At 44.8% G+C, this 13,850-nt stretch overlaps 1 gene segment (V, D, J or C); it reads left to right on the plus strand.

Annotated features, from left to right (window-relative positions):
- Positions 1-1,612: 1,612 nt before the first annotated feature.
- LOC140619005 (probable non-functional immunoglobulin lambda variable 5-48) lies at positions 1,613-2,126 on the plus strand. The segment is given in 2 exon segments: positions 1,613-1,658; positions 1,780-2,126. Coding segments are annotated over 2 exon segments (393 nt in total).
- The last annotated feature ends 11,724 nt before the right edge of the window (positions 2,127-13,850 follow it).

A 13,850-nucleotide genomic window follows, 5' to 3' on the forward strand; every position in this document is an offset into this window, starting at 1 on the left:
CTCTCAAACAGACATTGAGAAAGGCAAAGAGCAACCAGACACAGTGTATAAAACAGGCAAGGTATTACCAATTCTGAAATGAGTAAAAATGGTATTTTGTTTTACACTGTGATGTACACTGATCTGACACATGTGGACATTCCTTAAATATGTGTTTAAAGAATGAATATTGGGATGTATAGATGGATGGATGGATGGACGGATGGATGGATGCATTGACGGATAGACAGATGTTACAGACTAAGACCTCACCAGGTGGTTACGGCAACACCCACATTCTTCCTATGGAAGAGGGAAAACGCCCACCAGCCCTGGTGGTCTTGAGTGTCTCCACAGCTCTCCACATGTAACCCCACAATCTCTATATGACTTTGGACGACAGACTCACTATCAGCCATCACCTGCTCTCCCATCTGACCTCACTTGTGTCACTGCAGGCATCCCTGTCTCTGTGATCCTTCACCATTATTCACCTGACACTCTAGACCATCACTACCTCTCTACATCCTGTGATCCAGTCAGTAACCTCCCAATGACCCATCTGGGGACACAATCCACTTCATCCTTCCCTGTTTCTTCTGCTGTCATCTTCCTCCAGCCACCCCCCAATGTCCCCTTCTATGTCTCTCCATCCCAAATTCTGTCCTAGGACGTCCCCTGAAGCTAATTCTCTAATGAAGGGCCATGAGGACAGGCACAGCTGGTATGAAAACTCTCACAGGAAATGGAGGGGAGGTCACAGGGTGTCCATGCACTGGTCCCCCCTGGAAGCCCAGGCTCTGCTCTGTTCCCAAACCCCCAGAAGCCTCACAGACTTTGTTGCTTCCTGTCAGACCTGCTCAGGAAGAGCCTAGCATTCCCAACCTCTGGAACCTCCTCCATGAATATGTGTGTCCTTCCCAAAAATTCCTGCTCACACTCAGCATCTGGAGTCAGCCCATCTCCCCTGAGCCCAGCCTGTGAGGACAGAGCCCATCTGCTCTCTGTTCCCTGTGTCCTGTCTTCAGCTCCACAGCAGTTCCCAGCCTCTCCTGGGTCAGAAGTGCACAGATCCCTCCTACTAGACTCCGGTACATGGAGGAAGCCTGATCAGACGACACCTCAGGACATTTGTCCTTCCCTGGAGTGTCACTCTTACATGGTAGCAGCACAGGAGTCAGAGAAGCAGGGGAGGAAAGGCTTGTGAGGGGGGAAAGGAGGAGATATTTGGCCAGAGACTGGCAAGGGGCAAAGTGCAATGCTGTCTGGGGGTTTCTGGAGAACAGGGGCTCCCAGCTGTGCAGCTCTCCTCTATCAGAAGCTCCTGGGCCTGGGCCCTGCTTATAGCTGAAACTCAGCAGCTGTGTCCTTTCTGGACCTGGAAGAGTCCCTGGACCTGGGTCTGTGTGTGGATTCCAAGAGCTGCTTCCACGAGGCCCACCAGGAGGAAGCTAGTCCATCAGGAATCCTCCCTGTCCCAGGGCCACAGAACAGTAAGTGCACAGGAGGGAGAGGCAGGGGTGGTCACATTTGCATGAGCAGCCCCTCTATTGTGATGCCCTGGGACAGGGGATAAGACAGGTCAGGGGCAGCCCAGCCCCAGCTCCATGGCCTAAGAAGGGGCTACGTCACCATGGCCTGGACCCCTGTCCTCCTTGTGCTCCTCTGTCACTGCACAGGTAGGGACAGGCCCCAATGCAAGGTGGGGCGACCCCAGCCTGAATCGGATCCCTGTGGCTCAGCTCCTCAACCACATGCACCCTGTCTCTTGTCTTCATTGTGACGTGTGTGTGTCTGCAGGCTCCCTGTCCCAGCTTGTGCTGACCCAGCCGCCCTCCCTCTCTGCATCCCTGGGATCAACAACCAGACTCACCTGCACCCTGAGCAGTGGCTTCAGTGTTGGTGGCTATAGCATATACTGGCACCAGCAGAAGCCAGGGAGCCCTCCCTGGTACCTCCTGTACTACTACTCAAGTACAGAGTTGGGACCTGGGGTCCCCAGCTGCTTCTCTGGATCCAAAGACACCTCAGCCAATGTAGGGCTCCTGCTCATCTCTGGGCTGCAGCCTGAGGATGAGACTGACTACTACTGTGCTATAGGTCACGGCAGTGGGAGCAGCTACACTTACCCACAGTGTCTCAGATAACGAGGAGGTGAGATTAAAACCCCTAGGCCATTGTCTTTGGTCCTCCTCATCTAGAAGCTTCTTTGGAGCTTCCAATCCAGTGTATGACACTGATGCTAAGCACAGTGACAGAGGCAGATGAAGGGGTGGGACACAGTCCTGGGGACATAGGTTCCAAGCTGGGACACATGTACTGAGGACACTCATCCCTTTACTGGTGACAACAGTAGAGCATAGTCCCTGGGGATGGTGGCACAAAATGGTGCCCTCCTGTAATTCTTTCCTTTGTTACAGATAATACCTGTGGAGCCTTTAAATGTTAAAATGTTTAATACTAATAAATCTTAATATTACTAATACATTTTCTCTTATAAAACGTGTAGAACACAAGATGAAATCCATCCCTATGACAGCACACATCATACTAGATTTTAGGAAATATTACATATACATGTATATTTTCATTTTTGTCTTTAAATATTTAATTTTAGTAATCTCTACACCCAGGTGGGGCTCAAGCCTGCAAGCCCAAAATCAGAGTCCCACCCTCTACTGACTGAATCAGTCAGGCCCCTCTAGATGCATATTTTCAACACAGTGTGTCACTTGCTGCAGCTCCCAGCCCAGGGCCTGCTTCTTGCCTCCAAAGGAGAAAGGTAATTAAATTGATGAATTTTATGATGAGCCTCCCTCCATAACAGAGATTTCCCCAATAACCAGTGTACGTTCCCCACTGGAAACTGGCAGTGAATCCAGAGTTGAGAAACCACACTGTCTGGAAGTATTGTATGTAACATAAAATCCTGTCTCTGGGTCAAATATGTAAGCTGCCCTGGGAGCTCAGCTCAAGGACCTCACAGTTTGTTTAGTGGTTGTTGTCTCTTTGTGCTTGTTTTTTCCTTCTCATTTTAGAGTCCAAATACACCTTCCATTTCAGTACACAATTCCCAGGGCTTCTTCAATGAATGGTACATACATCTTGTGAAATAAAAGTAGAGTTTATGTATATATTTTCCCATACTTTGCCCCACTTTGCATCACAGATTTTTTTCCTCTCTCTTGTTAGATCTTATTTAACTACTCTCGTAATTTTGAATTAAAATAATGTAGAGGGCAGCCCATGTGGCTCAGTGGTTTAGCGCCTGCCTTCAGCCCAGGGCCTGATCCTGGAGACCTGGGATCAAGTCCCGCGTCAGGCTCCCTGCATGGAGCCTGCTTCTCCCTCTGCCTGTGTCTCTGCCTCTCTCTCTCTCTCTGTGTCTCTCATGAATAAATAAATAAATACATAAATAAATAAATAAATAAATAAATAAGTCTTTAAAAAATAAAATAAAATAATGTAGAGCCTTTGCAAGGGAGAAAGAGAAATGTTTCATTTAAATTTAGTAGCAATATTAAATATCTCTGGGAGATAGTTCCCAGTTCAATTCACTAATGCAAGCAGGTGCCATTGTGATTAAATCAGGGAGATATATTCGCTGTAATGCCAAGGTTCTCATCTGGGTAAACCTCTTTAAATAATAATAGAGACAATTCAGGATACCTGGTTCCAAAGCCAGGTTTTGGCAGATTGTCCAAAAGAAACTAGCTTCCTGGATGTTCCAATTCAACCTTTGTTATTTCAGCATTTATTTCCTATTTTGTTTAAAACAATTAATCTTCATGGATTTCCTTGGGACAAATGAATTCTGCATTATATTCTATGTCTTTATTCTCGTGGGAGTTTAGCAGGCTGGCTCTATATGTTTGGTCAGTTCTTCTTTCTGTCCTAATACATATGTAGGAATGGTTTTCATCTAATGTAAAATCTTCTCATGCACACTTACTATCAGTATATCTCCCTTGCTGATCTTTACTTGGTTTAATGAAAAGTGGACTTTTATGTTCTTATTGTTGAATTTCTAGAGTTCCTTATATATTCTGTGCACATTTGAGATTAAATGAAGAGACAGAATAATGACAGGATTAGTCCTATCTGCAAGGCGAACTGCTCATGTTCATATGAGAGACAACAACCAAAGCTGACAAACTGCAAGTTGGTGCAAAGGCTCCCTTGTAATGCTTTTTAATGGAAGGGACATTAAGGCTTGGACTCAAGGAAAGAAAGGATCATGAGGAGGTTACCACACACTATGGGTAGAGATCTAGACATGAAAGTAGAGAAGGAAATTCTCTTTAAAAATAGAGGGATAGGGGCAGCCCGGGTGGCTCAGTGGTTTAGCACCGCCTTTGGCCCAGGGTGTGGTTCTGGGTCCCCAGGATTGAGTCCCACGTCAGGCTCCCTCCATGGAGCCTGCTTCTCCCTCTGCTTGTGTCTCTGCCTTTCTCTGTCTGTGTCTCTCAGAATAAATAAATAAGATCTTAAAGAAAATACTTGAATTATCAAGTCAAAAAACATAGGGAGAAACCTTCCATGCCTATTTCTAAGTAAAAGAAGCCAACCCGAAGAGGCTGAACAGTGAGCAGTGGGGGATGGGGGACAAGAGCCATGGGCACCAAATGGAGCCCAAGGTGGACATGTCTCCCATTCCACCAGAAAGCACTGGTTCTCCCATTCCTCAGCTGGGAGCTCTTCTTGTCTCCCTTCCTCTTGCAGGTGCTCCTGCCTCAATCCTGGGTGAACCACTCTCCACTCCTGCACTCTTCTTTGCTCAGCTGCAGCTCAGTCATGGCTCGAAATAGAGGCTTGCATGGTCATAGGCCAGGGAATGATTTGCATGGAAGAACCCACCCTGAGGATAAGGCGGAACCTTAGAAGGGCTAAATTCCTCAGGGCTGGCGGTGGGCTTGAGAAGCAGAGTTTGGGGCATCTGTACCAGGGTCTGGGGGCCCGTTCTCCTCATCCCACTCTTCACTCAAATGGAAAAGATAGAAATGCAGATTTGAAATAGAAGTTATCAAAATAAACCAAACGGATATTATAGAACTGAAAAAGATAAGAGGAGAAATTGAAAAAAGGAAACTCTAGAGGGACTCAAGAGTAGAGGACACTTACTGTTTCTTTGCTCCCTTGCTTGTGGAAACCAAAAATAGGCTACCTTCTTTTTGTTCTATTCTCTTCCTCATGAATGATCTCCTGAGGTATCCGCAGGGGGCGCTGTGCACCTGCTCAGAGCTGGCCAGGCCTGAAACCCACTGAAATAGTTCCACCTGCCTGGGCCCTGCACTGGTGCTCACTGCCAGAAGGAGAGATGACAGCAGCTGTCTCCTCCCAGGGGACAAACCCATTGCTCTCACCCACCCCAGAACTCCTCCCTGGATGGAAGCTTCTATCTGGGCTGAGGATCCAGAATCCGATGGCATTGTGGGCTCCTATTTGCACAGTATACCACCAAGCACACCCTTCATCAGAACTGAGGAGGATAAGGGAAGGTAGAAGAAATGTGTGGGAAATATCATAAAGGGAGACAGAACATAAAGACTGCTAACTCTGGGAAACGAACTAGGGGTGGTAGAAGGGGAGGAGGGCGGGGGGGTGGGAGTGAATGGGTGACGGGCACTGGGTGTTATTCTGTATGTTAGTAAATTGAACACCAATAAAAAAAAAAAAAAGAACTGAGGAGGAGATAAAAGAAACATCCCAAATACAAATCAAAAGGAAACTGAGATATGACCTCACACCAGTTGTAACCACTAACAAGGAAACAGCAGGTGTGGGCAAAGACACAGATAACGGGGAACCATCTTGAACAATTGATGGACGTGCAAACTTGTGTAGCAATTCTGGGAAACAGTATGGACGATACTCAAAATGTTAAAAATAGAACTATCCTATTATACAGCAATTTCCCTCCTAGGTGTTTAAAAATACAGTAATATTAATTCAAAGAGATACATGATCCCCTAGGTTCATAGTAGCATTTTCAACAATACCCAAATTACAGAAAGAGCCCATGTGTGTGTGTATAAAGATGCATATAGATATAGGTAGAGATATAGATATATTCCATTCTATATATAATGCAATATTAGTCAGTCATGAAAAAAGAATGAAATATCGTCATCTGCAACAATGTGGATGGAGAGAATATAATACTAAGTAAAATAAATCAGTTAGAGAAAGAAATATATTATTTCACTTGTGTGGAATTTAAGCAACAGAACAAAGTATTAAAGGGGAAAAAGAAAAAAAAAGAAAAAAAATAAAGGGGAAAAAGAGAGGAAAGCCAAATTCAGGTATTTCGTATTACAAAATTTCTATTGCATCAGAATTATAGATTGAGGATAAGTACATTTCCTCTAGAAAAAGGAACATTACCAATCTTCAAAGACAGCTAAAAATAAATGGAACAAATCCTCATTTTGTACTGTCTTAATGTTTACTTTATTGGGATTCATTTCAGTGCAAAGCAACCGTGTTGCATATTAAAAAATGTTAACAATTATAAGCATCTCAGAAAGGATTCTTCTTCCCCTATATCCTAGATTAAATTGTATCTTCCAAAAGAACATTCCTTGAAGTTTTAGACCTCAAGGATTAAGAAGGTGACCTATAATTTGGAAAGGGGCGCTACAGATGTAATTAGTAAAGATGAGATGATGATTGGGTAGGTGGATCCTAATTCAGTTGACTGGTGTGCTTGTAATAAGACATTCAGATAAAGACAAGGAGGGCTTCGTGGGAAGGTGGAGGCAGAGACGGTGGTTCTGCCTCTGTAAACCACCAAATGGGAACCCCAAATTTTTCCTCAAATTTCTCACAGTCATGGAGAAGCTAGCATTCCTCTGGAGGGTCCAGACAGAACGTGGCATGGAAGGCCCTACAAACTTTGGAACTCTGTATGAACAGGAGAAATTCATTTCTAAACTTTTAAGCCACCTAATTTGTGGTGCTTTGTATGGCAGCCCTAGAAAAACAATATATCTAAAATTCGATAAATAGATTTGGGAAAAGTCACTAATAAGTGGAATGTGGCTGATGAGTGAAATTATTTCTCAATTATAAAATTGGCAGGTATTAATTTTGATTTTATCCTCTGTACTATGTCTGCTGAAAGAGGAACTCTCATATGTTGCTGGTGAGAATATAAATTGGTAAACCAATTTTGGAACATCAATTTTAAATTATATCAAATATTAAATATATATATGATTTGCATCAGCATTTTATATTTTTGAAGTCAGTTCTATTGAAAATTGTCTAACTAATACACGCCAATTAAATATACAGGTACATGTAGTTAAGACATGTTACATAACAAATAATTGAAACCAGGCATCCAAGATGGCTCAGGGGTTTAGCTTCGCCTTCAGCCCGGGGCTTGATCCTGGAGACCGGGGATCTAACCTGTATCGGGCTCTCTGCATGGAGCCTGCTTCTCTCTCTGCCTGTGTGTCTCATGAATAAATAAATAAAATCTTAACAAAACACAATTGAAGCCAACATGAATATTTCTCTGTGGAAATGTGGTGAAATTATGGTAAAGTTTCCTATAGAATATTGATAAGCCATGAATCAAAATGACAGACATCCTAATGCTGGTCAAAAAACACTGATTATGTTTTATATGGAGCAATGGAACTACAGAAAAAAACAAGATTACATCATGTAATATATATGTGTTGCGTATGTGTGTGTATTGTGAGAGTGTGTGGATATAAATTACTAGAGCACATCCTCAAGAGTGTTATCAGCTATCCCTTCAGGAAGTAAGTGGCAGTGAAACGAAGGATGGGCTGGTATCATTTTAATTTTCCTAAAATATTTTATTTCCTTATTTGAGATAATGAGTGAGTGAGAGAGCATGAGCAGGGAGGGGATCAGATGGAGAGGAGTCACAGACCACCTACTGAGCAAAAAGCCCAGTGCAGGGCTCTATCCCAGAACTCTGGGATCGTGACCTGCTGAAGGCAGCCGCTTCACCTACTGAGCCAACCAGGCTTCCAATATCAATTTTATAGACCATTTACAACAGTGTTATTTAATGTCAACCTTAGGACTGAGCAAAATTACACAAGTAGACCCAAAACATCTGAAATGTATCAGAAATTCCTTACAAAATAATTGCTGTAAGGGTAATATTCAAGAATAAGTGAGAACCCACACTAGTTATCAATGACAAAGGACATGTTGTCCCTGACAGCATGATACTCTCCTTGCAAAAGACAGAGATTAAAATCCAAGAGAGGCTGGTGAACCTAACAGGAGACCCTGACACCAGCAGTAACCAAATAAGTCAGCCTATAAGGGTAAACCGAGGTAGAATTATTATCAAGGTTGAACCAATGGGCTTCTCTAGAGACTGTGAATCTTGAGCTGGTTTCAAGAGCATTATTTCCCAGTAATGAAACCAGGGACAAGGCAGATGCAACTCCACTGTCAGGGAATCCTGAAACACACTGTGACATAACTATTCCAGTTAGCTGTCTAAATGAGGGCATTGATGCCCTGGAAAAATGAATGGCTCAACCTCACAGAGATGACCTGCTACATTCTACTTTCCTGGGTGTGATATCAGAAAGGTCTAACTGCAAAGGTCAGAGGCCCCTTTAGGAGGGCTGGGGAGTGTGACATGGGGTGAGGGGCCTGGTGTCTGAGGCCAGCAGTGGGAGTTACTGGGCTGCTCCTGAGAGCTCAGGGTCTGGGTGAGGAAGACCAGGAGCATTTATCCCTGCACACTAGAGCAAGCAGGGTCCTCACTGTGGGTGACACTATCCTGCAGCTGCAGCCCTGGAGCCACAAGAGCTCTCAGCTCTGAATCAAACAGCTCTCATATTTCATCAAACTCCACTGCATCATGGAGTAACAGGTCCAGACACGATTTTCATGGAAGGATAGATGGACAGGACAATCATTCAATAAAAGTATATTTGCTTCATGAATTCAAACTGCAGTGTTCCCTGGGGAAACAATAGGACTCACCTGGGAAGGGACCATGTCCGTGCCAACAATCAGAGCACAGTACGCAGAGCTCAGGGGCTTCTCTACCATAGCCTGGATCCTCTGTTCACCTCTTCACTGAATGAATAGAGAATTCCTTTTAGGGGAAGGAGAAAGGGTGGGGACAGGAGGGGAACTGGCTCTGCTTCTTGCTCCTGTCATTGGGGTAGAGGTGGTGGTCATGAATTATTTCTGCCAACATCTAACCTACCTTCCAGGGTCCCGAGTCCAATTGGGCTGATTTTGACACTGACAGTCTTTAAGTCTTTGTTGAAACAAAGGATTTAAAATATATATTAAAACAAAAGGCATGTAGTCGAAATGCATTTTCTCATTCTAGCAAATCACTGGAGCAAGTAAAACGTAGCAGAGAGTATCAGATTTAAATTTCAGGAAGATATCGTTTATGAACACAGCTATGATTGCAGAAATGACTCAAAATATAGGCTTCTAGAAATAACGTAACTCCTTGAAAATTGTCCTTGATCACCTGGGAGGATCAGAGCTGAGAATAGTTGTGTGCAGTCTCTCAATGATGAGGCACATGGAATGAGGGGAGCAGATGTGAAGAGGCACTGAGCCATGTATCAGATACCCCAACCCATGTAGAGCCCCTGAGCTCCCAGTGCTGGTTCCCTGACACCCTGTGGGAGAGAACACTGATGTGACAGGACACAGCACAGGGGACACAGTGATCTCTAGAGTGCCCTCGTCAGCCTGCATCAGTATGTCCTCTCAGAGGCACAAGACAGCCCAGAGGAAGCTCCTGCCTGACTCATGTAGGATCACTCAGGACCCACAGGGGCGCTGCTCTATCACCTTCCTGCCTGAGAGGACTCCTGGGGACTTGGGTGATTCTGTCTCCAGTCTATCGATCCCTCCACTCTGCTCTGGCTGCAGATCACCACCCAGATCTGCCCCACAGGAAAGTCAATAGGTCGCTGGTGTCTGGGGAAGGCCTAGGGCAATTTGTCAAGGTGGACACCCTCAGGGACCCTTGCTCGAACTATGACTTCCAATTTCGCTCTTGATGAAATAGGCAGTAAGTTCCTGAGTCCTTTGTGTGCTATCATTTCAGTAGTTATTTCTTACTGGACTTTCTTGTTTATGTCACCACTTTATAGTTATCTATGGAAATAGATAGTGTTTGTGTTTTTAGCTTTCCCCATTCTTTCTTTTTTCTTTTTATGAATATCATTCCTCATCTCAAAATGTGATAGATGTGAAATAACCTATTGTTTTTAAAAGTGTCAGGGATGCCTTAGTTTAATAGGAAATTCATGGGTATGAGTATTTTTCTCTGATATGAGTTCAGGCTCTCAAACATGAAGAGAAAGGAAAAAGGAACATGCATGATTTATTAAAACAACAATTTACAAGTAGTTGCAAAATGAATGGCAGGCATTTTGGTATCTAACACCGGGCAAACACAAGGCCTGAGCTTCATATTCCCTGTTCCTGGAGACTCCTTATGCTCCTGCTAGTCCTCCTTCTCCAGGTTCCTTCTTCAGCCTTCCAGGACCCTCTGATCCTCAGCAGAACACAATGGGAAATGGAGTTCAAAATGATCCATGAGGATCACTTGTTCACAGAGTGTTGGGTTCATTGGGTTCTGATAAAGAGACATCCTTGGTCAGCTCGCCCTGGACTACTGCAGACATGGTCCCTGATTAACGAAGAGGAGAGCACCATCGTTACATCTGTCACATGGACTCTGAGACTCCCAGTGTCCTCATGGCTGGAGGACTGACTGCTAGGATCCTCCAAAGAGACAAGGAGCAATGTCCCTGTGGAGGGAAGAAAATGTTCCAGAGAGGGGTGAGAGTTGAGGTGATTTAGAGGCAGGGCCAGGAGTTGGAGATTGTATCCATCTCCTCATACAGCTGTCAGGATTCTCAGGGAGGAACTTTGGGGTGGAGGTCACCAGGGTCACAGGTCGTTGATTTGGAGAAGATGTCTTCCTGCCAGTCTGTGTCCCAGGTCACCCTGCAGACATTTGTGTGTGTGAGGTCCCAGCATCTGTCCCTTTCAAGATCTCCCAGGTGACTTGTGGGTGACCGTGGAGCAGGGAGAGAGAGGAAGCTGATTTGCATAAAACACTTGCTTATTCTCATAGGACTGGAGTCATGAAAAGGTCTTGGGACAGCCTTCTCCAGCCGAAGAGCCTGTGGAGCCCACCTCTGGTGAAAAAGTTCAACACACAGAAACATACGGAAAATGGGAATGAAAATGTATCCTCTTCCATCCCCTGCATTTAAGAACACAAAGCTGGACATTTGTACTAAAATAGGTCCCATCTGGCTTGTAAAACTTCTTGTGTTGAAGTTTTGGTTATGTGCTGTCTATAGTTTTTATTATTCTATAAAGAATAATTTAAAAGATACTCAAATTGTCTTTTACTTTAACAACTTGAGAGTCAAGATCAATCACCTCCATAGCATCACCTCAGAGGATCCTCACCATCCTAGCACTGCAGAGAAGCAATCAGAGAGAGCACCCTGAGGATCCCTAGTTCTGGACAATAGGAAGTGCTCCCATTCAATCAGGTCTGATCTTACAACTGAAATGTCCTGACACACTACAACAGACAAGTATAGGAAGACTTTTGAAGGTTGATTGAAGAAGGAAGACTTCAAACCAATTGAGGAAAACACAGCACAGCAGTGAGAACCTGGGGTTCCTTCTCTTGTATTATGTCTCCCACATGTAAGATACGAGGCTGTAAGTTCCTCCAACCAAGAACTATCCAGAGGCTGAGAGCCATAATAACAAGCCAAAAAACACCAAATCTCCAAAAGCACCAACTCTCATGGTCAGAGGATATTGAGATAAGTTGGCCTAAGAGGAGGAAATATTTGGAAAAACGTGCCCACTGCTTGCATACACTAATGAATCCCCAAACTGTGCCCTCATGCAGGTTTCACTTTATTATTGCTCAGCAGAGACAAGGTGTCCATAACCTCCTGGCAGAAGAGGCAATTTCCTTTTGCCCACTTGCCATGGTGTCAGCTACTCAGTAGATGGCTTTGCCTCTATCCCATGGGAACATCAACAATTCTGGGCAAGGCAGGGCTAATTGGCCAATTTGTGCTCCAGTACTTCCCAACCATAATTTTGGCAGGTCCATGATCCCTGGGTGGCTCAGCAGTTTAGCACCTGCCTTTAGCCCATGGCATGATCCTGGAGTCCCGGGTTTGATCCTGCATCGGGCACCCTGCATGAAGCCTGCTTCTCCCTCTGCCTGTATCTGTGCCTCTCTCTCTCTCTCTCTGTGAGTGTGTGTGTGTGTCTCATGAATAAATAAGTAAAAACTTTTTTAAAAATTGGCCTTGATCCCCTGGTAGGATTAGAGCTGAGAAGAGTTGTGTGCAGTCTCTCAGTGATGAGGAACATGGAATGAGGGGAGCAGATATGAAGAGGCACTGAGCCATGCATCAGATACCCCAACCCATGTAGAGTCCCTGAGCTCTCAGTGCTGGTTCCCTGACGCCCTGTGGGAGAGAACACTGATGTGACAGGACACAGCACAGGGGAGACAGTGATCTCTAGAGCGCCCTCGTCAGCCTGCATCAGTATGTCCTCTCAGAGGTACAAGACAGCCCAGAGGAAGCTCCTGCCTGACTCATGTAGGATCACTCAGGACCCACGGGGGCGCTGCCCTATCACCTTCCTGCCTAAGAGGACTCCTGGGGACTTGGGTGATTCTGTCTCCAGTCTATCAGTCCCTCCACTCTGCTCTGGCTGCAGATCCCCACCCAGGTCTGTCCCACAGGAAAGTCAATAGGACCCTGGTGTCTGGGGAAGACCTGGGAATGTGTCCAGGTGGACACCCTCAGGGACCATTGCTCTAACTATGTCTTCCAAATGTGCTCATGATGGAACATGCAGTAAGTGCCTGAGTCTTTTATCTGCCATCATTTCAGTTCTTATTTCTTTTCTTGTTTATGTCACTATATAGTTATCTATGGAAAAAGATATTGTGTTTTCAGCTTTCCCCATTCTTCTATTTTCTTTAGTATAAATACTGCTCCTCATCTCAAAATCTGATAGTAATGAAATTACATATTCTTTTCTAAAGTGTCAGGGATGTGTTAGTTTAATAGGCTAATAAAGAGTATGACTATTTTTCTTAGATATGAGTTCTTAATCTTAAACATGAAGAGAAAAGGGAAAGAACATGCAGGATTTATCAAACGAGCAATTTACGAGTAATTCCAAAATGAATGCCAGGCATTTTGGTATCTCACCCTGGGGAAAACATGAGGCCTGAGCCTCATCTTCCCCGGTTCGTGGAGAATCCTTAAGCTCCTGCCAGTCCTCCTTCTCCAGTTTCCATCCCAGCCTTCCAGAGCCATCTGATCCTCAACAGAACACAAAGGGAAATGGAGTTCAAAATGGTCCATGATGTTCACTTGTTCAGTCAGTGTTGTGTTCATTTCTGATAAAGAGACATCCTTGGTTGGCAACCCCGGACTCCTTGCAAAAACGGTCCATGATTAAAGACGTGGAGAGCACCATCGCTACATCTGTCACATGGACTCTGAGATTCCCAGTGTCCTCATGGCTGGAGGAGTGGCTGCTAGGATCCTCCAAAGAGACAATGAGCAATGTCCCTGGGGAGGGAAGAAAATGTCACCCTGAGGGGTTAGAGTTGAGGTGATTTAGAGGAAGGGCCAGGAGTTGGAAAACAGATCCATCTCCTCATACAGCTGTCAGGATTCTCAGAGAGGAACTTTGTGTGGAGGTAACCAGGGTCATAGGAAGGTGATTGGTGAAAGATGTCTTCCTGACACACAGTGTCACAGTCATCATGCTATAATTGGTGTGTGTGAGGTCCCAGCATCTGCTCCTTTCAAGATCTCCCG

The sequence above is a fragment of the Canis lupus genome, chromosome 27 (genome assembly GCF_048164855.1).
Source record: "Canis lupus baileyi chromosome 27, mCanLup2.hap1, whole genome shotgun sequence".
NCBI classification, from domain to species: Eukaryota; Metazoa; Chordata; class Mammalia; order Carnivora; family Canidae; genus Canis; species Canis lupus.